At 37.4% G+C, this 24180-nt stretch overlaps 1 protein-coding gene across 1 annotated transcript; it reads right to left on the bottom strand.

The window, feature by feature from the left end:
- Positions 1-914: 914 nt before the first annotated feature.
- SELENOF (selenoprotein F) lies at positions 915-24090 on the bottom strand. Its single transcript, XM_058178195.1, has 5 exons — positions 23934-24090; positions 21949-22116; positions 9285-9348; positions 3075-3124; positions 915-1818 (listed from the first exon to the last, which is right to left on the bottom strand). Exons 1-5 carry the CDS (start codon positions 24027-24029, stop codon positions 1687-1689), a joined length of 510 nt encoding a protein of 169 aa, XP_058034178.1. The 5' UTR covers positions 24030-24090; the 3' UTR covers positions 915-1686.
- Positions 24091-24180: the final 90 nt, after the last annotated feature.

Here is a 24180-nt window from a genome sequence, read left to right as displayed (position 1 = left end):
AGCCATGTGTTAGCATGGATAGCACCTGTGCGCACGAAGCGTGTACCTGTTCGGCACTTGGTGAGTACAAGGTTTGCCACCACTGCTCTAGATTCCCTGTGGGCAGTTGTGGAATTTTCAACAATCTGACAAGCAATTGAGTTGGGAATTTAGTTGATCTCTGGAATGCAGAAACAATGAAAACAGTTGGAAGAATTTCTCTGGAGAAACCACCCTCTGTATGTCAGTCTCTAATCAAGGGATGACTGATAGATGGAGCATCAGAGGAACTCCTGGAAAAATGAGGGAACATGACTGGACAAGGACACAAATCCATTATCTGGGCCTACAAGGTAGTTGTAATGGTGGCAAAAGTTCAATACTTTTCCATTCTAACCAGTATGAGTGGATCACCATTTGTTAGCCCATAAGGTAAGCCATACTAAAAAAAAATGCCATATAGGTTAGGATTACTTTTATTGTAACAGTGATAGTAGCAGAATCTTGTAAATATGAATGTGCTTCTCACTTTATCTTCAGTTGAACTAGGATGGTCTTGCCTTAAGATGTTTTCTCAAGTTACTTTCTTGATCCAGGTTCAAGGCCCCCTCATCTGTCCATTGATATTATTGTATCATTACTAGTACTTCAAGCTGCAATAATGACATTTTTACCTACCTGTGAAGATACTGATCAGATTAAAAGGTGATTCTATATTTCAGGAGGTCAACTTTTTTTGGGGGTGGGTGGGTGGGTTGTTATTATCTTGTTTGGGAAACTGTCTGTTCTTCTTAAGCCATCTCTGTTCTAACCAAGTTTGCAAAGTCACTTAGAGTTGCCTTCGTAATATGAAGCACATACAGATTGATTTAATAAAATAAAATTTAAATGCATCAAATCACAATGTACCGAACAAAAGACACCTTCAATGCGTATTTTGTGAAGTAATTTATTGCCCTCTCAAATAATTTTCCTCTTCACTGAACTCATGTCTGCTGAAGATGATAGAATAATTTAGTGAAAGTACACGTGACATCAGACATACATATGCCTTTCTTTAAGGCTTTCTACGTAGTCATCATTAAGTGCAATCCCCTAGCATTTTCCAGTCATTCAAACAGCATGAGTCCCTCCAAACCACAAACCATTTTTTTCCTAAAAACCGAAGATCCATTATCAATATTCTCAGTTATAAAAAAAGGAACAGTTGGGAAATACAAAATGCAAAGAAAGGTAGCAAGTATTTGGGGTATGGGGCTGGATGGGATACAGTATATCGTATTTGGTACCAAAGTCTCATCATTGTATAATGAGTGACAGCATAATTAATATGCACACTTACATGCAAGCACAGAACGCTCACCTAATTAAGAGAAACTGACAAATTGGCTCCCTTTTATGAAAAATATTCAAATTGTAAACATTCTCAGAATTTGCATCAGATTTGTATCAAATCTAACATTCAGGATCTCTACCTACAAAACTGAATTGAAATACACTTGACAGTCATTTGATCAGCCTACCAATTTGTAAACTGTGCTTTGCTTGAAATTCCTTGTAATCAATATCCATGTAATACGGAATATCTTTTAAATTAATGCCGACGCTGAGATGTTTTCCAGCATTTATCACACTTTGAGGAGGTTAGGATGATAAAAAGTAATATGAGAAATCCAGATTTCAATTCTTTTTAAAAGGGAAAAATATTTAGAGACGTTCTAGCTTTTCATTTAAGAATTCTTCGACGCTATCTGTATTCCATTTTAGGATGCTCAGTTCTTCGGCAATGTTCCCAGTCTCATCCAAGAGCTTCAGTACAGGATCAGAGCCACGCACATACTATAAAGGAAAAAAATATATATATCCAAAGTTACCGTCTGTTTGGATTAAAAACATTCAGCCTATTTTGCATGGTCAAACCTCATCTCCCTTGCTAAAGTTCAAATGTCAGTTTTATATTGAATTAATTATTGTAGCCTGTTGTAAATATGGATCTATTTATGTCATGAAAAAAATGTGAAACACAGGCCTGTACTGCTTTATCTATGGTCAAAATTGGATTAGTTAATTCAAATCTATGACTGATTGCAAAAAAAATAGCATCGCCAGAGATGAAAATTAGATTCAGCAGAATTATCTGGATTTTGCCATTAAATAAAGCAGAGCTGTTCTTGGAGTAGAAAAGATAAAGAGCCCGTTTGAAAAGGCAATACTGAGCATTCCACTTTCCTTCTATTCAATCCTTCCTTATAAGATGTTGAAACAATTTAAAATTTCCTTTTTTGTTTTACTAAGTACAAAAATATGACAACCAGAGGGGAAGAGCATTACAGATAATAAAGTATGTGAATAATATTTGTGCTTAATACATATTTTTGTGCTAACTTTGTGCAGTCTGTTTTTGGGAGAGTTCTCATTTGCGCTAAACTCTGAAACAGAGAGATGTTTGCTGATGTAAGATTACTCCTAACTTTTATGTTATTCATTCAATGGAAAGCATTATTTTTATTACTGAATTTCAGTAGAAAATCTTTTAGCAACGGGACTCATGGTGTTACCAGAATCCGAAGCAACTCTAATACCATCACATAAATACTATTCAAAAATCATTCTGTATATAAAAATATTGTCATGTCTTTAAAATGTATATGGAATCAATGCAAGTTATTTTGCATCAAGAAAGTGTCAGTTCAACAAAGTTGCCACCTTAAAGGTAACATTTCTTTTTTATACAGGTAACTAAGTCAGTCGCTATTTTTATTATTATTGATCGAACCTATCATTTGCATTTTTTGATGCAAAATGTATACTTGCATTCTCTATACTCTGTCTTAATCTATGTATTATAGCCACCCTTCTATTACTAGTTCACCACAAAAAGGGGGAGAAAAGGGAAAACACAGTGAGAGCAAAAAATTTGCAAACTTATCAGCGAGCACCTTTAGAGCTGATAAGCATATTAAAAAAAAGAAACAGAATATGGTTATATGGTTGGTACAAATAAACAAGGCTTTATTCCCTTGAGAAAGGAAACTAAATCACAACAAACAAGGGGAAAATGTACAAAGGGGAAAAAACTGTGAATAGGTCCTTACCTTAATCTGCAGTCCCCTGAACAGTTTGGGCTTGTCGCTCTTGACAAAAGCTAGAATTCAAAGGAAAGAAAAAGACATTCCAAATATTTCTTAATTTCTCCAGGTAAATACTGTATCTGTTTTTAGGCATTAAGGGATTTATATTTTTACATACCGATTCGAAGACAAAAATGATTTTAGAATGCTACTCTGAACATTACATATTAAAGCCGTGGTGGCGCAGTGGTCAGAGTGCAGTACTGCAGGCTACTTCTGCTGATCATCGTCTGCCAGCAGTTTGGCAGATCGAATCTCACCAGGCTCAAGGTTGACTCAGCCTTCCGTCCTTCCGAGGTGAATAAAATGAGGACCCAGAATGTTGGGGGCAATATGCTGACTCTTGTAAACTGCTTAGAGAGGGCTGTGAAGCACTATGAAGCGGTATATAAGTTTAAGTGCTATTGCTATTGCTAAAGATGACTAAAGGAGAACAAATACCGCTTTAGGAAAATGGACAGCCATTAAATTTATGATTAGTGCCACAGGATATGAAAAAAGGGAGCACCGACAGGTAGTCCTCAACTTACAACAGTTCATTTAGTGACCGTTCAGTTACAACAACATTGAACAATGTGTCTTATGACCGTTTTTCAGTTATGATCTTTGCAGAATCCACATGATCATGTGTTCAAAAATTCAGATGCTTGGCAATTGGTTCATATTTATGACTGTTGCTGTGTCCCAAGGATCAGGTGATCCCCTTTTGTGACTTTCTGACAAGCAAAGTCAGTGGGGAAGTGAGATTCACTTAACAACTGGGTTACTAACTTATCAGCTGCAGGGATTCACTTAACAACCGTGGCAAGAAATATCATAAAATGGGGCAAAACTCACTTAATAAATGGAAACTTTGAGTTCAATTGTAGTCGTAAGTCGAGGACTATCTGTATTAATCACTCTAAAGTGCTCACAGCAATTCCTTATTCATTTTTCCTGTCTAATATATAGATGCAATTCTTTTCCATGTTATGCATTTTTACGGGTAGTCCTTGCCTAGCGACTGTTTGAAGTTATGATGGACCTTCCCAGAGCTACTTATAACCCAGTTCCGATGGGTCTCATGCATTTTGGGCACTTGGCCACTTGGCGTGGACTTGCAGTGTTCTTTGGGTAGGCTGGTTTTCAGCGTTTGCTGCTTGTTTCCAGCAAACAATGACCACCGAAGAAGATGACTTTGTTTTAGGACCACGGTGTTCACTTAGCAACTAGAACCGCAATGACTGCCACAAAAAAGGCTGTAAAATTCGGCACTGTCACATGATGGCCCACAATGAGTGCTACAACTTACAACCATAATTATAGGCTTAACTGCAGTCATATGTTAAGCACTAACTATACTACCATGTTTTCCTGAAATAAGACTAACTGGAAAATAAACCCTAGCATGATTTTTCAGGATGCTTGCAATATAAGCCCTACCCCAAAAATAAGCCCCAGTTAAGATTATCAGCCAGTTAAGATGGGCACATTTAGTACTGTATTTCCAAAAAATAAGCCCTAACTGGAAAATAAGCTCTAACGTGTCTTTGGAGCCAAAATTAATATAAGATCCAGTCTTATTTTCGGGGGAAACATGGTATAGTATATTCATAGCCATAGTATTCTAGTCTATTGTCCTGGCCAATGTATGAGTGCTAAGTCACCTGCATGTAGGGAAAGCAGACAGGTAACATCAGGAAATCTGGGACCCTGCATGTGTTAGTTATCTGGCTAGATTTGCATATAACACTAAACCATGACTTAACAAAGGTCTGCTGAATAATCCACAGCTATTTATTTCTTAAATTTACTTATATGCCATGGAATTGTAATTGTCTCATAGCAGTCTTCAAAAAAGAACTGAAATTACCATTATCAGAAAATCTAAATAATCAAACCACAAAATAATCAAGAAACAATAATACATGAACAAATAAAAGCCAATTCCAGATCACGCTCAAACAATGTCCAAAGTTCTTTAAAACCTTCACAAACCTCTGGGAAACCATTGCTAAGAGGATCAAATCAGTTTTTAGAGCAGAGGTCCCCACCTCCCAGCCCATAGACCGGCACCAGTCTGCAGCATGCCAGCAACCAATCTGTGCAAACAAATGAAGCCCCATCCGCAGGATGCAGGTAGCATGCAAACCATGCCCCCTCCTGTCCGTGAAAAAATATTTCTCTACAGAACCGGTCCCAGGTGCCCAAAAGGTTGGAGGCTACTGTTTTAGAGAGGATGTTTCACAACATGGGTTGGAAAAGAAGCTATGTTGGGGGAATTTTTTTTTTTTTGGCGCTTGTCCCCTTCATCTCACAAACATTGGCTGGATTTATATATAATGCGAAATGATGAAGTAAGGTATAGCAGCCACAATGGCTAAGTTCACACAGTACACTACATCAAATCCAAATAAATCCTATTATGTGTAATGCAATGAGTAAACTCAACAACAGTCTGGGAGATCAGCATTAAGTTATCCAGATGAGATGCAAATCTGCTTTGTTGACTGAAGGATTAAAAGCTTGCAATGTTTATCACAGTGGTATGGAACATTTCATCAACTCAAAGATATTCCTTTGTAGACAGATTTCTCTTTTGCTTTTTCAGGAACATTAGCAGACCAGATCTCACTATGCCAAGAACAAAATGAAATTGAATGATAGAAATAACAATGCTGATCTCCAGCTCTGTCTGATGTCAATTCAAAACTCTAAGACATATTGTAGAGTTGGCAGCTTCCTCACACTAGCAAAAATGAACTGAGGCACCTTCTGGATTAAAAAAAAAGGCAGTAAACAACCTGCTTTATTTTCTGTTGAGACATTCTCAATATGTGATCTGAGGATGAGCAAGCAGCAGAGAATTTTAATTTAAAAAAGGAAAAATGCTAGATGAAAAATGCCATTTCAACTACAATAAATGGAGATTTGATTGAAAGAAAAGAGATATTTGCCCTAAGACAGAGGCAATGAACTTGTGTCATAACAGCAACAGGTTAAAATGAGGACATGGACATGAAATTTACAAAGATATTTGTACAAAATATTCCACACATTTAAAAACTAGGTTCAGGTGGACATGCATGTTTCAAGCAGAAGTCATGTGTGTCCATGTGTGAAAAGAAGTTTTTGGAAGAAGGAGGGAAGGGGGAGGAAGAAGAGGAGGAAAATAATAATAAGAAGATGGAGGAGGAGGGCAACATTTCTGTTGTCTACCAATTTGTAATACAGTAGACTGAACTTTTATTCAATTGATAGAACAGAGACAGAAAACAATGGGACAATTAAGAAGAACAAAAAGCTGGCAGAAGTAAGGAGAAACCTTAGATGGAGTGCTTGCAGAGCAGATGTTGGTAAAAGAAACCTACAATTCAGCTCTAAAACCAGAATTGGAGGGCTCACAGTTCAACGCTAAATCTGCATACCAAAGGTCCAGGTTGAATTTCTGGCATCTCCAGTTAAAAGCAGCAGCAAGCAGATGATGAAGAAGACTCCAGATGCCAGCCAGGTGAACACTCCTGAGTTAGTGTTCAGACAGCCATTTATTTAAACTTAAAATAACTAATTTTGTAACAAAAAAATCATCTTTGGTAAACAATCTCTCTGAGAAGCAATTGCTGTAATTCCAGAAACTGCTAAAGATAAGCTCAATTTGGTGGGTCTGAAGAATACTGCTCAGCTAAAACAAGAGTTTGAAATTAAAAAAAAAAGTCATGATTTTTGTGAGAAGGAAAATTCTGTTGACTGTTGAGAAAGTATTTCAAATCTCAGTATTTGTTATTTTAAAAGATGAACTCAGCAAGAGATAATTTTGCTTTCTTATAGAGAACATAAAATAATTAAATGTTAACACACTACAGGTAGATCTTACTGCCCTACTCATTTAGCAATAGTTTCAAAGTTACAATGGCTTTGTAAAAATAATTTTAAGAACCAGTCCTCACACTTACAACCATTATTATGACATAAGTGACCTTTCCAGTGCAGCTTTCCCAAGAAAATCTGCTGAAGTTCCTGAGGTGAACTATTTCTCAGTGGCTTTGGAGCACATTTTTTTCTGAGGCTCGTGGACTTTCTAACTTGCTGGCCTATAAGGCGCTAAAAAGGATTTTATTCTGTAGGACTTTTCCACTAGTGACAAGGACAGATTGCCTAAGATTATGTAGGGTTGATGTTTGTTTTTGTTACTTTTTATTGGTTGACATTATTATTGTAGATGATCTAGAATCTCTGGTGTGGAATCATGCAGAAGTTGTTATATGAATAAATAAAATGTTCATAGATAGGCAACTCAACTTGATACACCCAAAGGTGCTTTTTCAGGAGACAACTGTTTTTGTTTTTTCTTTGAAGATGTTTCACTTCTCATTGAAATGAGAATGAGAAGCGAAATGTCTTCAAAGAAAAAACAAGAAAGTCCAGTTGCCTCCTGAAAAAGCACCTTTGGGGCAATCATGACCTGGATGTCTGAGAATCTTTACAGACTTTTAGCTATACAATTTGGGATAAACACCCTTTGAATAGTGTGGGAGTGGGAATGGATTTCCAGAGGGGAAAAAATTGCAGACTACAGGAATCAGGAGTGCTACTCAGGTGACCCTGGAGACACAGATGAATCTCCAAGTGCTTCAACGGTTCTCTAAAAGGATGCAAATGACCAGCTGTCTGCAAGGAATATAAATCCATATAAACTCCATTCCCCACCATGCTGTCAGAGCTGAAGAAGCTTCTTGGATGAGAAGCGAAAACGTCTTCAAAAGAAAAAACAAAAAAGTCCAGTTGCCTCCTGAAAAAGCACCTTTGGGACACCCATGACCTGGATGACTGAGAATCTCTACAGACTCAATTTGATATAGCTATTCCTGTATCAAGGCTTTCCAGTTAAACAGAAAGAATGATTATAAAAAAAATAAAAATAATCAATTTGCAGTACAGAAAATAAATGTCCCAGTTTTGGGATATTCAACAAAGAAACAAGTGGGTCCCACCAACAAAAGACAACTTAAAAAAAAAGACAGTGCCTTGAGTGTCTTGGCAATAACAAACCATATAGTCCAAAACAATCTAAAAATATTCCATCTTTTGAAGCAACAGAATAACCTTCATCTAGCCTCGTGTTCAATTATAGTTATTCAAGTGACATGTAAGAAACAAACAAAGCCTTCAGAACAAAACCAGTATTTCTTCCCTAGGAAATGGCTGGCTGCAATTTAAGACCTTAGAGATGCTGAATAGAACAACTGTAACAAAATCTCTTACACCCAACACTTCTTAGAAATCTTTTTAAACGTTTGCAAAGCACAATGTCTTCTCACTCCTGCTCTGCAAAGTGCATGCGCTACCAGTGCTACTGTTTTCTTCTATTTCTATTGTTTCTGACTCTGAAATCACTCTTTGTTATTTATTTAACTTATTTAATATTTGCGCCACTTCTCATGTCAGGAATAATAGTATCCTGAAGCAATCATTCTTGCAGCCGCTAGCAACCCGCTCCCACCCTGTTATCGTGTTTCCAACAGCCAACTCTCAATTAGCATTGACAGAATGATTTGGCCTGAGAGATATTTTAAAAATAGTCGGGGCAAGGAAGGGAATGCTGGAAAGTGGGAGATAGAAAGCCATTTACACATATCTGTCTCCCTGTGCGTGCATGTGCACATCTATATAAAAACAAAGTAGAACGTGATGCGGATGTTTAAAAACCCACACATTATATGCATGTACAAAGAGCTACTGCATATTCAAGAGAAAAACACAAGGCCTGGGCAACTTCCTTCTAAATCCTTCTTCTGATTCGGTTTCTATCAGCAAAGTGAAGAGCAAAATTCTCACCTGCCCACTTCTGATAGGAAAAAAGAAAGTTGAAGAGTGACTGGTAGTTTTTAATTCAAGAAAGGAAACCCGAATTAAGACGGGATGGAAAAATATTACTGCGTGCATTCTGGGAAAGAAATATTAAAAACAAAAACTGAACTGCAACTCCTATTAGACTTCATCGCTTGTCATGCTCTCTAGTACTGATAGGAACAAGAGTTCAGAATCTGGAGGAAATCCTGACTGAAATGCCATCCCTTATCAATTATTTGAGTCTACGTGCATACTATGTCAGACTAGACATTCCTTCAGGATCTAAACAAATGATGGGGTGTAATGATGCTGATTTTGGAAAAGAAATACTTCAATTTCACTTACCCTGAACCTGAGGGAACCTCCCCAATTTTCATCCACACACTTCAAGGATTGCTCCTGCATAGAGCTGTAAAAGATAAGCAACATATAGTAATAACCCTATCCAACATTATTGCTCATCATGTGAACCATCAATTTAACTTTATATATATTTATTTTTAATAGAAAAAATTATCAAGATAATTAATACATGTGCCTGAATTTTCTATTCAGGGGTTTGGTTTACCAAGAATAAAGAACACCTTAAATAAATCACTAACTAACTGATGTTGTGCAAGATTGCACATTCTGCACATTACCATTAAAAAAACTGCTGATGCTGTATCCATTTCACGCAAAAAATTATGCAGAGCAAACATTCCCGTAGGAGACACTGAAACCCATGGCAGATGTCTAGGGAAAAGAACTGGAAGGACAAAAAGCTAACATACTTAATGAGAATTTTATTTAGATGCCATTCTAGATAGAGTGATAATCATACCATTGGATTCAGTTTACTCTATCAAAAATTCTGGCACATTTATGATTTTTAAAACCATTGTAGGTTTGATTTGAAAGTTACCTAAAAAGGAACATAGCCACAGCAACACATGCCTTGAATTTATTTCATTACAGTAGTATGTTCTGTGACCAGCTGAAGGGAGCATGGAAACTGCCACTAACATAGCATGCAAGTCTTGGTTGGCAGTCCTCGGGTTATGAAGGCAATTGAGACTGGAATTTCCGTCACTAAAGGATTCAGTTATAAAGTGTTCACCTGACTGTACCGCTCAGCAACATAGCCTTGGCAGTCCCTGTTGCCATCATTAAGTGAGGGTCATTAAGTGAGGACTTTGCATGACTGTTTTGTGGGAAAAGGCACTGAAATTATATCCAGGCAAGCAGCTGATAGGCAAGAGCTACAGGTGGGTTGGTACTATGAAGTATGGGTGGGCAAGTACTGTAGGAAAGTGCTATAGAGGGAGGGAGGGGCATTACAACGTACAGGAGGGAATGAATGCTACGGGCCAGCACTATGAAGTGCAAGTGTTACAGCTGGGCACTGCAGAAAATGGACAGGTGGGAGCTACAGAATATGAACCCCCCATGCTGCCTGGGGGCTCCTTGTGAGAAAAAGCAGCAGGAAAAACCTGCGACCTTCTGCTGGCTTCCCCATCGACTTTGCTTCTCGGAAGCCAGCAGAGAAGTTCATAAATGATAACCACATGACTGCAGGGCACTGCAACCACAGTAATTGTGAGTTGCTAAGTGCCTGAATCATGATCATGGCACTGCAGAAAACCTATGACAGCCACAATTTTGAGGACCAGTCATAAGCCCCCTCACTCAGTAGCATTTTAACTTTGAATGTTCACTAAATGAACGAGGGGCATTGTAACCTGAGAACTACCTGTACACACGTAGCACAAAGTGTTCAGATCATAATGATTTGCTATTTGTGACAATGGCTAGTTATCTGTTTCGGAATTCAATTAAAAGTTTTTATTTGAGATTCAAATCTTCTAGGGTGTAAACCCGCATTAGCTGAAGGACTGCCTGTATATGTATATGAACCTGCACAATTGCTTAGATCGGGGTCTGAAGTTCTATTCTCTGGCCCACCAGTGTTAGGCTAATGTGTATCAGAAGGAGAGGTGAGTTTCAGCAGGTTCTGACCAGTTCTGGAGAACTGGTAGCCGAAATTTTGAGTAGTTCCGAGAACCAGTAGTAAAAATTCTGACTGGCCCTGCCCCCATCTATTCTCTGCTTCCCAAGTCCCAGCTGATCGGGAGGAAATGGGGATTTGCAGTAGCCTTCCCCTGCCACGCCCACCAAGCCATGACACGCCCACCAAGCCATACTCATAGAACTGGTAGTAAAAATTTTTGAAACCCACCACTGACCCGGAGATAGACTTTTCAGTACACCCGCACTGCACCTTTAGAGACAGATTATTTTGAGCAACATTTGATGTTTTAAAATGTTTACCCAGGTGCTGCTGTTCCACTTCCTTTTGTATGTTGCCTTAATGAGGTCAGTGCATCCTGACCCGATGCTATTATAAAATACATAATTCATTTCATCGGAATAAACCAATTAAACCTCATTCCAACCTAGTTCAAGCATGGTATGGTTAGTAGTGCTTTTGAACATCACTACTGTGGCTGCCTACTGTTCTGTTCCCCTTGGGTGGGGAAGCACAAAACCTAGGGAACATAACACACAGGCAAAAAAGCCTTAGAAACTGCCAGATTACCCTTGTGAACTTTTCAGCGATTACCCTTGGGAATCACTTGCCTTCCAGGTAAAGGAATTAACAGGGCAAAAGGTATAAGGACATGATTTCATTTAATAACGCAATATGCCTACAAGAAAATGCATGTGGATGTGTTATGTCAGAGAGACAAATGTAACGCAACGGAGCCAAAATGCAGAAATGAATGGACCAAGCAGCTAAAACATACCAATGGAAATAATGCATGGCATTTTGGAAATGCAGATGAAAGAGAAGGCTTACTCAAAGGTACTTAACAGGTATTTGTAGTTTATAAAGATGCAGTTTTATTTTTTGTATCACTGGAAAAGTATCCAATGCCGTAGATCCAAAAACACTGAAATCCGGTATATTTAAATCCTTCTGGTTTCAAAGGGAGAGTTATGCAGATTTTTAACAGCTAAATACTAAATATGTACTCAGGAGGGAAGTTCAGATCTGAAAGCTAAATGTTCCATTGAAAACAGCGAGACTGGAAAATGTATAATTCTTGCTCAATCACATCTCTGTGCCTGGATCAGTCTTTCCTTTAAACCAGACATTTACTATAGCTGACTCGTGTCTTCTCATTAGTAAAACAAAAAAGCATATAAGCATTTTAAAACTAGCGTCTTGAATTTCATCATGATTTAGAAGTCTAAGCTTATATTTATTTCTATATTTCACTAAACGATCTCTTCTGAAATCCTGGCAGATTCATGAATAATGCATAAGGTAAACCAACTCCAAGAGAGCTTCGAATTCTGAGCTGAATGTTGATTGCAGGACCTGAGAGACGCATGATCAAATCCCTGTACAACTATGAAGCTAACAGAGTCATCTCAGAATATTCAACGTTTTAACTATGCATCATCTACTGCACTGGTCTGAGATGGAAATAAAACTGTAAGTAAATTTCGAAGGAAGAAGAGGAATAAAGTTCAAGCTAAGAATGAAGCGGGGATGAAAAGTCAAGAAACAAAGCCCTAGCCTTTCCTCATACTACTGATAAAGGAGAATACAGATAGTCCTCGATTTACAACAGTTCAGCGACTGTTCAAAGTGGTTTCAGGGCACTGAAAAAAGGGACTTATGACCGTTGCAGCATCGCCATGGTCACATGATCAAAATTCTGATGCTTGTCCACCAATTCATATTTATGATGGTTGCAATCTATTAATCTTCTCATCGTTCCCATCATCAATCTCTTTCCACTTATGACTGTATGACTATAACTTGTTGCTGGCAATCCTTATGATTTATATTGATATATTGACCATCAATTGTGTTGTAAATGTTGTACCTTGATGAACGTATCTTTTCTTTTATGTACACTGAGAGCATATGCACCAAGACAAATTCCTTGTGTGTCCAATCACACTTGGCCAATAAAAATTCTATTCTATTCTATTCTATTCTATTCTATTCTATTCTATTCTATTCTATTCTATTCTATTCTATTCTATGTCCCAGGGTCATGTGATCCCCCTCTGGTGACCTTCTGACAAGCAAAGTCAATGGGGAATGCAAGTACACTTAACAGCCATGTTTTGTGTGTTGTTTTCTAATGTGTACTTCCTGCAAGCATATAATGTCCATTTTTAATTTGTTTAATTTGTTCAAGAATCTATTTCTTTTTAATGCTGAATTCAGCCCATTTACATTTATTGATATTGCTTTGATTTCTTCTTCCATGTTTTACTTATTACTAACTTTTGATCTTGTCGCTCTTATCTCTCTTTGTTTTTTTGCATCTTTTGCTCTTGCTCCTTCTCTCATTGTTCTCTCTTCCTGTTCCTTTGTTTTTTCTTCTTTCTCTTTTACACTTCTCTCTTGTTTTCCAGTCTCTCTTGCTTCTCCCACTTTCCCCTCTTCTAATGGTCCCCAAAATTGCTCATAGAATAGTTTTGCTTTTTCAATAGAAAAAGTATCCCTTCTGATATTAGCCACCTGAAGCTCACTCCTTTTGTAATTCAAAGTCTTGTTAAGAAATTATATTCTTTCTCAAATCTGACTCTTCTGGGTAGTTGCCTCAATATCTCTCTCTATCTTTATATTTCATTGCAGTGTTTCTGGTTATTTGTAGTATCTCTGTCGTTATCGCTTTCTTTGTAAATCTTAACATGAACTTCTCTTGGTAACTTGTTTCTTATTGCATATCTTGTGTGCACTCTAAATACCTCGTCCATCTCATTTATTATCTTCTCCTTGGATTGTTCCAATACTTCTGTCAGCATCTCTGCCATTACTTCCGGCAAGTTTTCGAAATTCGAGGACTACCTATATTTGTAGCTCAAGTTTGAAATGAGGGATCCTTGGTGCTCACTGAGCTTGATTGTTTTCTTGCAGATATTTCATTACCCAAATTAGGTAACATCATGAGTACTAGTAAGGAAATCTCATTTATTACTAGCACTGATGATGTTACCTCGCGTGGGTAATGAAACATTTACAAGAAAACAACCAAGCTCAGAAAGCACCAAGGACCCCTCATTTCCTAATTTTAGATTGAACCTATCACATTTCTAGCCTTATTACAGGACCTCCTCCTCCTCCTCCCCTTCTTCATAAGATCACTGACAACATGGTTGCTGACTATCAAGGCTTTACTGTATCTCTGATCTAACAGTTAAACTTTCAAGAGAATATCAACATTTTATTTGGGATGAAAATATTAAAAAATGAAGAACAATGGGAAGGAATATTCCCATTGACCTTGCCATAACTAAGATGATCTGTCTGTTTTGCCATGACTACTCTTTTGATAAAGCCTGCAGCAGAAGCCCAGAGGCATACCGTCTAAAGGAAACAAAGAATTAAGAGTCAGAATCCTTTAAGGTGACAGCTATATTTTAATTACCATAGCAGAATGAAACTGACTTTAAAATGAAGCTAAATCAGGTCATGCAAATAACACTAGCCTAAAGCACTAAACACATTCTTACTATATTATCAGTTGCTGAAGCTGGCAGCTCTTCATGGCAACTTGGTTTAAATTATTCTCAAAGATCTGTTTTCAAGTATTTCTATCCCTCTTATCTATTCCCTTCATATACAGGGGTGGGTGTTTTTGTTTTGCTTTATTTTTGAAAGCTAGCATTTATTGGAAGAATGAAATTACGGAAACTTTGTATAATTAATTTCCTTGTATTGTAACACGGTATTAATATTGATCATGTGAAAGAGTACTTTTACTAAGCATCTCACTCAGTTTCTTGGCATTCTCGGGCCACTGTTCAACATGCATATCATTTGTTGTGCTACAGTATTAATCTCTTTCCATAATACCCCAACATCAGGTCAATGATGGGAACTTGGAAATGGACAGCTGCTTCAAAGCAGCTGTTGAGAGTTGACCATTAGGCAAAAAGAAAAAAATAATATATACATAAAACAGCCTTTGGGCTGATGAAGATTCTGTCCAAGAACAGAAGAAGGCTTCACACGAAGTCTCCATTACAATGATTTGAAGAATGTTGCCAGTATGCTTTCTCCTTCCCAGAATGGGGAAACAGAGGAGATTTGTCATGAGAAATTCATTATGGAGCCTTGAAAAGCACTAGGAGCAAGCAACCATCTGTTTTGCTTCAGCCTTGCCTTTTAAAAAAAGCACGTATATGAGAATATGCATATGAGCATGCATCTTGATTACAATCTGCCGAGATCTGACACAGCATACAAAAATAAAAAGGAGCATTATGTTTAAAAAAACAACAAAAACATTCATGTGCTGAATTCTGAGGAGGTTCAAAAATAGAGAGTATACAGAAATCTGTTTTTGAATGGACTCACAGCTGGAATTGGCTTTCTGTTTCAGTTCGGTGTGTCCTGTTGTCCAAGAAAGAAGCAGCCATTCTGTTTTAAAAGCCAGCTAGACCTTTCTGATGAAAATTGTTGGGAAAGCTTCAGATTCACATATTTGTTCCATTTCAGAAACCACATGAGCCAATTAGCAGAGAACAGATTTCTTAGATTTATGTGTATGTACCAGTGGTGGGTTTTACCGGTTTGCCCCGGTTCAGGAGAACTGGTAGTGGAGGCGGCGGGATGCTCCGCCCACCCACCCAGACGTCATCACGGACGCTCTGCGTATGCGCAGAAGGGCTGTGCGCAAGCGAAGCAAGCGCACACGCTCACAGTTCTGAACTGGTAGCGAAGGTAAGTGGAACCCACTACTGGTATGTACATGTATACGCACACAAAATAGCAGGTAATCACTGGATTCACAGTTTTTTAAAAATCGAGTTCTAACAGTGAAGAATGTCAGGAACTACTGGATTACTAGAAATGAGAAAACGCAATGTAAAAGAATATATTTAATTAAAGGAAATAGGTAATTCCAAAAGAGGTGAAAGTCACTAATTAAAAAAAAAAAAGGGGGGGGGTGAGTCAATTCAAAAGAGCAACAAAGTCAACACATGAATTGGCTTTAATGCTAGATTCTCTTTTCCAGGTGGCAGCTTACAAGACTGAAAACAGAATTGTCTGGCAGGTTTTAACTTTTTCAGAACAGAATAGTATCTGTGTATACAGGTAGTCTTTGACTTATATCTATAACTGAGCCTGGAAATCTGGTTGTGAGTCATTGCTGTCATTAAGTGGCCATGTGGGTTATCTTGGGGGTTGAGGGAGGCCCTGGGTGACCTGGCATTCACTGGCATGTAGAAACTCTGAGAGTCAATGTGTCAGAACCCTGAGGTTCAGAGATTTTAGTTTTCTCCTCTGGAATCTTCCTTTTTGCTAGCATCCTTCTCAACGGAAATACCCAAAGTCTTTCAGAGCAGCAATAGCACTTAAGACTTACGTACCGCTTCATAAAATGCCAGCTTTGCAAGCATTTTCACCAGATTTGAAGTCAGTTCCTTCAGTGCATGGGAGGATTTCCCCTCCCTGCACCGAGGGGAGGATTAAATAACAACCACATGATTACAACCACATGATTACAATCATGATTACACATGATTGTATTTTGCAACTGGTTGTAAATGCAAACAGGTTGCAAGCACTGGAAATGCAAGCACAGTGGGTGGGTGGGCGGGAAGAGGGTGAGTATAGAGCAATGTCTTACAATGCCTTTATGGGCTGTACAGAAATATTTAAAGAAATGACATCCAATGTTCATCATAACAAATGTAAACCAATTTAGTAACTTTTTAACCTTTCTAAAGTTCCATATGAGTTGTAATGCATTAAATGACTTATTGCAAATGGAGGATTACCTATATAAGATAAAATAACTTTTAAGATAAGATAAATTTTAATCTTATCTTAACTTTTAAGATAAGATAAATTTTATTGTCTTTTTTTTACTGTGAGCACACTGGCCCACATTAAAAATGAAATTCTGTTGCCTGGTCACAAAAGAAAGTGTAGAGCTACACAAACATAAAACACATATACATATATATATATATACCTGCAACAAACATACATACATACATATAATATATTATATTGATCACTGCCCATTTTAAATATGTAGCGGAAAGAGGAAACTTGAAAATTCACAAGGTTGATGCTATATGTGTATGTTATATATATATATATGTGTGTGTGTGTTTAATGTGTGTGTGTGTGTTATATATATGTGTGTGTATGCCTCTATTTTAGATATTTAATATATTTTCATACTGTTTTCAACAAATACTTTCAAGGTAATCATTTTGAAAAAGCTGTACAAGCATTATTAATTTTGTATGGAAATCTCGCCATTTAAACAATTATATTGTTGTTTAAATGGGCTGATCTGGGAATATTTCGAATTTTTATATGCCACTGGATGCCAGTCTGTTTTATATGCCAGTCTATAACCACTTAGAACAATCGTTTCTGATTAACATATTCACTTATAATTGAGAGTACTGTTTTTAATATGATCAGATATAGGAAAATGCAGACTTTAAGTGTGGCTGTTTACATCAATTGCAAAATGTTGGCACAGTTTTCCTACACTTTGAAGCAGGATTACTTTGGCCTCCATTTCACCCTTCTACTTTTCAAGAAACCAGCATTATTTTATGCTACTGAAAAAGAGGCTTACAATATGTGAGTGTCTAAAAGTAATGCTGATAGAGAAAGCTTTTAAATTAGCCTGAAAGTGAAGCTAAGAATTCCAGACACTGAAAGTAATGAAGTGTAGTGCTTGGTAGAAATGCATCTGAGTCAAGATAAATTTTTGTAACTATTTGTTACGAGTAAAATATTTTCCTTTCTTTTCTCTTATAAACAGAGAAAACTTAAATGTCTAGCATTTTCCCTGCGATACAGTATAAAGGGGATAAAATCTTAGTCTTCCCTGATGTGAAAGGAAATATCTCAGCACTTAAATGGGAATTATGGAACTCCAGAGCCAGGACTCTAATTGTGTGCTAACTTGTTTGAATAGCTTAGTGGGAATATGAGCACATAGATCCCAAAATGCACCTGATTTATCCTGCATGCATTCCTTGATCCAGCAGCAACAGATGTATATGCAGAAATCTGCTCCAATGTGGACAGGAGGAATAAAGGTCAACATGCTCAAAATTGCTCAATGATTAAATAACTACATTATGAAAAGGGCTTAATCCATCAAACATCTGTTGTGATATCTGTCAACATTTCAAACTGTGAAATCTACATCCTGCTCTAAAATATGGGTGGATGGTGGTGCTTATACTTAAAAGGCCTATGTTGCCTTTCCAAACCACCTTTTCACTGTATAATTTAAAATACATTAAAATTACATTATTATAATTCAGATAAAAAATAAAACGTACAATAAAAATCTTTAATAAAATACAGGTAGTCCTAGACGTACAATTATAATGAGCCTGCTTTTATGTAAATGGTTCCGGTTGTAAAATGGGTTGGTCATGTGACCAATCAGATTTTATAACTTTTTCTGCATCAGTCGTTAGGTGAATCACTACAGTTGTTCAGTGAACTGTAGTGATTTAGCATGGAGGTGCTTTTGCTGAAAATTGGAAATGCTACTTTTTTTGGCAAAAATGATGTAAAATGCGGTCATGTGACCACGGGATGCTGCAAATGGTCGTGAAGAAGGCTGTATTGCTGAGCGCCTGAAGTTTGGTCATGTGATGGTGGAGGGGGCCTGACCACTGGATTTTTTAAATTCGGATTGTAAGTCTCCTTTTTCGGGTTACATGTAACTTAGAACAGTCCCTAAGTGATTGGTCATAAGTTGAATACTACCTGTATATCATTAATATATTTTTAAAAGAGTTTAAAAATATATTTGTCAGCACCAGATACTTTGACTGAGGGGATAATTTTAACTAAAAAATATGTAAGTGGACAGCACAGTTAATTAGCTTCACAATGTAGTGATCATAACTATGTTGAATAGCTTCACTGGATAGATCTCACAAAAACATGCTTTTCAATAATTATTACTGAGGGGCATACAATTGCTTAGCACTGATTTATTTGATATCATTATTTGGATACTATTATGTGTTAAAATCCACTTTAATATATTAGGGATAGTTTTAAATGCAGTCATGTAGAAGGATTAAAAGAAAGATACTGCTGGAAGAATTAGAATACTATATAGAGATAACAATAAACTAGCTAGTACCTGAAGCTTCGGTACTAGTCCTGAGTCCTTCGGGAGATAGGGCGGTATATAAATTCGATCAATAAATAAATAAGCTATATTAATAGCTGTTTTCCATGAATGATTTTTTTTATATGAGAATTATCAAAATTTAATAAAAATAAAAATTATAATCATAAAATCTAATACAAATTAAACTCAAAGAAAGAGTACAGAAAGGATAAAGTGCAAAGGAAAAGCAAAAAGAAAGAGAGGAAAGGAAAACGTAAGAATAAAGAAATATAAAATATATACAAAGGTAACTTCCAATATTCATCACCATAAAATTTTTTTACACTCTACCACATCTAAGATTACAATTACCGTATTTTTTGGAGTATAAAACGCTCTGGACTATAAGACGCACCTACCTTTTTTGGTGAGGAAAACAAGAAAAAGAAATCTGCCTCTGCCTCCTAGCAATTTTGCCTCCTTGCAGCAAACAACAAATAGCCTGCTTTACTTTCATTTTCGTTTTCAGCATAGTTTAATTAGCATAAAAAAAAAATCTGCTCCCAGCAATTTACCTCCTTGCAGCAAGCAACAGAGGTCTGCGCATCAATAGGCAATGGCAAACCCTGCAGCCTGAAACAGCTGAGAGTTGGGAGGCCGATCCAAGGAAAATCAACTTGTGCTAATTCGGCTGTGCTGAAGCTGAAATGGGCTGTTTCTTCTTGCTGCTTGCTGCAAGGAGGTAAATTGGTGGAGGCCAGGGGGTGGGCAGGGCTATATTTGGTGTATCAGATGCACCCAAATTTTCACTCCCTTTTAGGGAGGAAAAAGGTGCGTCTTATACTCCAAAAAATACGGTATCTTTTCACCCAATATCCCATCCTTATCTATAAACAAATCCACTCAGCGTCATGTTTTCTCAACTATGCATGTGTCTCAATAAAAATGATAATCACAGTAATGAACCAATGCATTGTTGATCTATTTTCTTATCCAAATTGTGTGAATTGTGCTTGATGTTTGCCTCATTTTTTAAACTTTATTAAATTAGCATGCAATAGATACCTTTCTCATCAAACTTAGCTTTGATTATTTGATTCTTCCATGAGAAGGCCCACAGAGTTGAGCCAAGAAGCAAATAAAAGAAAACAAAAAAATGCGCCCTGGTGATGTAGTGGTTAGAAAGCAGTACTGCAGTCTTAATTTTGCTCACAGCATGGAGTTTAATCCTGTTGAGGATTGTTTCTCAACCTTCCATCCTTCTAAGATGGGTAAAATGAGGACCCAGATTGTTGGGGGCAGTATGCAGACACTGTAAACTTTTCAGAGAGTGCTGTAAAGTTGGAGTGCTATTGCTATTGCTAAAAAGTCATCAAAAATTCCCTAGCCTCTTCCTTACACTTACACTTGCTATCATTATCATTAACTTGATTGGAAAAAGTACTGATCGTGCTCCTTGACACACAATTTATATAGGGAAAAGGAAACAGAGCTCATAGATTAGTATTCACTTTATGAGAAAAGACAACGCCACTCTATGCAGGAAGAATATGGCAATGTTTTCTCCCTCTGTGTGTAAAGTGGGAGAACAACACAAAAGTCCCTTTGTGTCAGTGAAAAATGGACCAATAGGATAAAATTTTTGCCACTGGCATAAATTTTCTATGTGGAAGACAAAGTTTAAAATTTCTTTCTGTCCTATGCAGGAACCTCTGTCCCTTCAACCACACACATTGATTTTAGCATATTATTCAAAGCAGAGGGCATTCTCATAATAATGAATATTAAGAACCTATCTATTAAAAATAGACTACAAAATAGTTCAAATTGGAAATTATCCCAGAGTTTTTACCCTTCATGGTATGGGAGATAGGCAGTGGTGAAATCTGAACTGGTTTGCTACCAGTTCGCTGGCCGCACACGTGCGCTGCGTGATAAGCATGCGCTGCGTGCGCATATGCACCAAATGTGTGTTGCATGCACATGTGCAGTGCACACCAGATGCACGCTGCACATGCATGCGTAGTACCAAAAGTAGGCTTGGGAAGGTAAGTAAATCAGTGGGGATTTCCTGCTTTCTAGCAAAGCTAAACCACGCGGCACAGCTGATCGTCGGAAATACTGGTTCAGAGGAACCAATAGCTTTTTTAAACTACTGGTTAGCCTGAATCGGTAGCCTTTTTTTTTAACTACTGGTTTGACCGAACTGATAGTTTTTATCACTACTGGTTCACCCAAATAGGAGCAACTGGTAGCATTTCACCCCTGGAGATAGGTTGCTATTTTATTCTATTTGAAATTAAATGCACAATGGAATTCTTTCAGAAATCTCTTTACGGTGAACTAGGCATTCTTATCACCCTGGTCCAGTACAATATAATCTCCTGAATGGCAGCAAGAACAGTTACACAGAAATAGTTCATCACAAGCCATAATGAAAATACTCAATTCTGAAGTACAACAGATATTTTTCTCCCTTCATATAGGAAAAATACTCTTCAAATCTGTTGTAACATGCACAGTAAACATATATATTTATTACAACATCAACAAATAGTTGGTTATTGCCCTGGTATTTTGTATTTTAAAGTAAATATAATTAGCTATTTAACAAAATCAACAAACATTTCCCATAAACAGGAATGTACTCCTGATATGCTAACGACTGGAATCTGTTCAGCTTTCTCTTCAGCTGATCATATTTCCTGACTCATGTTTGACCTTGATGTATTACGAAAATCAGTACGTCTTAACAAATGATGTCAACACACTTTTGTTGCCAAAAATGACAGTATTAAAATTTAATAAAAAGTTTCAGTATAAATATTATATCACAGGAAAGTTAAAACATGTTTTATATATTTAAACATAACAATGAAACCTACCTTTCTAGTTTCAGATTGGACTTCTTCTTGGCAGCACTTTCTGCAGAATGGATCCAACTGATTCAAGCCAAATTGGCCAAGAAGGTCACAGGAACTGCACAGCAAATTGCTGGAAAAGCCAAGATCTCTGCATGCCTCCGATGATAATTCTGCTCCATAAGCAGATATCTGAAATCAAGTAAGATTTATGCAATTCTTTTAACATAGGTGTTTGTAACATTTCAGTGTCCGTAGTACAAATTTCTAAATACCATAGTTTCAAGGTTGTCCATTTCCCACTGCAAAAACCTATGATTACTCTTTTGAGAGGACTCCAGTAAAAGGGAAGCATATTCACTAATTTACTTATTTGCTGTGTAAGGATTATTGATACAGGAAATATTGTATTTATTCTGCCTGACAGGTTTGCAATCTGGACTAACTATAACTTGTTCCCTTTTAGGTTTGCTCAATATATCAGCTAAGAGCTTATAGTGATTTGAGAATCAGCTTGTGGTGTCATATATTGGAAAACTCAACTTTTCCCAATGGTAACATGAATTTGTGCAGAGGTGTTAAATTCTTGATTTAGCAATTAAATCTTTATCTTGTTCCTCATAGGAGCCCAACTGATTTTTTATTTTTGTAATTGCCTTGCAAGTCAAATTGGGTTGAGGGCTAGTGAGTAGACGAAAGTCACCAGGAAAGTTTTTTTGTTGAATATGGAGCTTTAAACTTGCCATTACAAACGTTTCCACTAAACCTCCCCCACTCCCAAGCAAGGGTGAAAAAATAGTATAAGTGCCCATAAAAATTGCTGCTAAAGTGGTGATGGGATATTTACCCAGTTACAAAAGCTCCTATGATGGGTGTGTCAAATCACAAAACTCTAGAATTGCTGTTTTATTTATTTCCCAAGCCTTTTAATGCCATTGCTATAGCTTCAGTATATATAATTGGCTGGATTTTTTATTTTTATTTTAACCGGCTGTTAGTAGTACTTTTACTACTCACCTATAAGCCATCTAGTCCCATGGAGCAAACAAATTGTGTACAGAGAAGAAGAAACTATGCATGTGATTTTAGTCTTGAAATTAAAGATGTAATCACTTCAAAGAGTGTTTTTTGGAATGGTGGGAGGTACAGGTGGTCCTCGACTTACAACAGTTCACTTAGTGACCATTTGAAGTTACAACAGCACTGAAAAAAGTGACTTATGACCATTTTTCACACTTACAACCGTGGCAGTATCCCCGTGGTCATGTGATTTACATTCAGATGCTTGACAACAGATTCATTTAGGACTGCTGCAGGGGTCATGTGATTCCCTTTTATAATCTTCTGACAAGCAAAATCAATGGGGAAACCAGATTCACTTAACAACTGCAGTGATTCATTTAACAGCGGCAGCAAGAAAACTCGTAACATGGATCAAAACCCAATGAATACATTTCTTAACATTTAGCAACATAAATTTTGGGCTCAGTCGTGGTCGCAGGTCGACGACTACCTGTGCACACGTTAAGGACACGAATAAAAATTAATCTAATTTATTACGTAAAGTTCTATGAGCTTGACTTCCAAGACATCTGTTCCAAAGTATCCATCGGTATTCAAGTTAATTTTCCCCCCTCTAACACGTTCCGTCGCAAGACTAAAAATGAAAAATGGGGAAGTACCCAGTTTAGCCGATGGCGAACACCAAAATAGTTATACTGAAAAAAGGTTTAGCATCCTTCTTCAAGTGAACTTACGACAAACCTTTACCCTCCTTTCAACGAGTTTAACTTTAGTATAGCGAAGACCGTATCCAGCTCAACGTTTTACTTTTAAAAAAAAAACCTCCCCCCAAAGCATCTGCATGTTGGAACCTTTTCGATCCGACCGGGAAATCGAAGGAATAGCGAGTAAGAATAACGAGCAGAAATAGGTTCGCCTCAAGACCCCCTTTGGCCGCGCCCCAAGCTCATCGTCTCTACTCTCCTTGTTCTAACGGGGCTTCTTACCGCCTGCAGCGTCGCTAGCAACCAAAGCCAGTAACGGCCGAGCCCCAAGGCTCCCTCTCGAACCGCCATGTTGGCACTGACGGACAGCTCAGACATTCCATCGATGAGGCCCCTATACCGACAGGATGTCTTGAGCACTGCCTGCTTGGAACGAAGAAAATATCTATATAATTCTCCCATTCACATTAAACTGAGCAGCGTAGAAAAAAATCGAGGAGGGAAAGAACATATTGGAATTTGCAAGAAA

This window comes from Ahaetulla prasina, chromosome 3 (assembly GCF_028640845.1).
Source record: "Ahaetulla prasina isolate Xishuangbanna chromosome 3, ASM2864084v1, whole genome shotgun sequence".
In the NCBI taxonomy this organism is placed as follows: Eukaryota; Metazoa; Chordata; class Lepidosauria; order Squamata; family Colubridae; genus Ahaetulla; species Ahaetulla prasina.
This window is presented reverse-complemented; position numbering and strand designations above follow the sequence as displayed.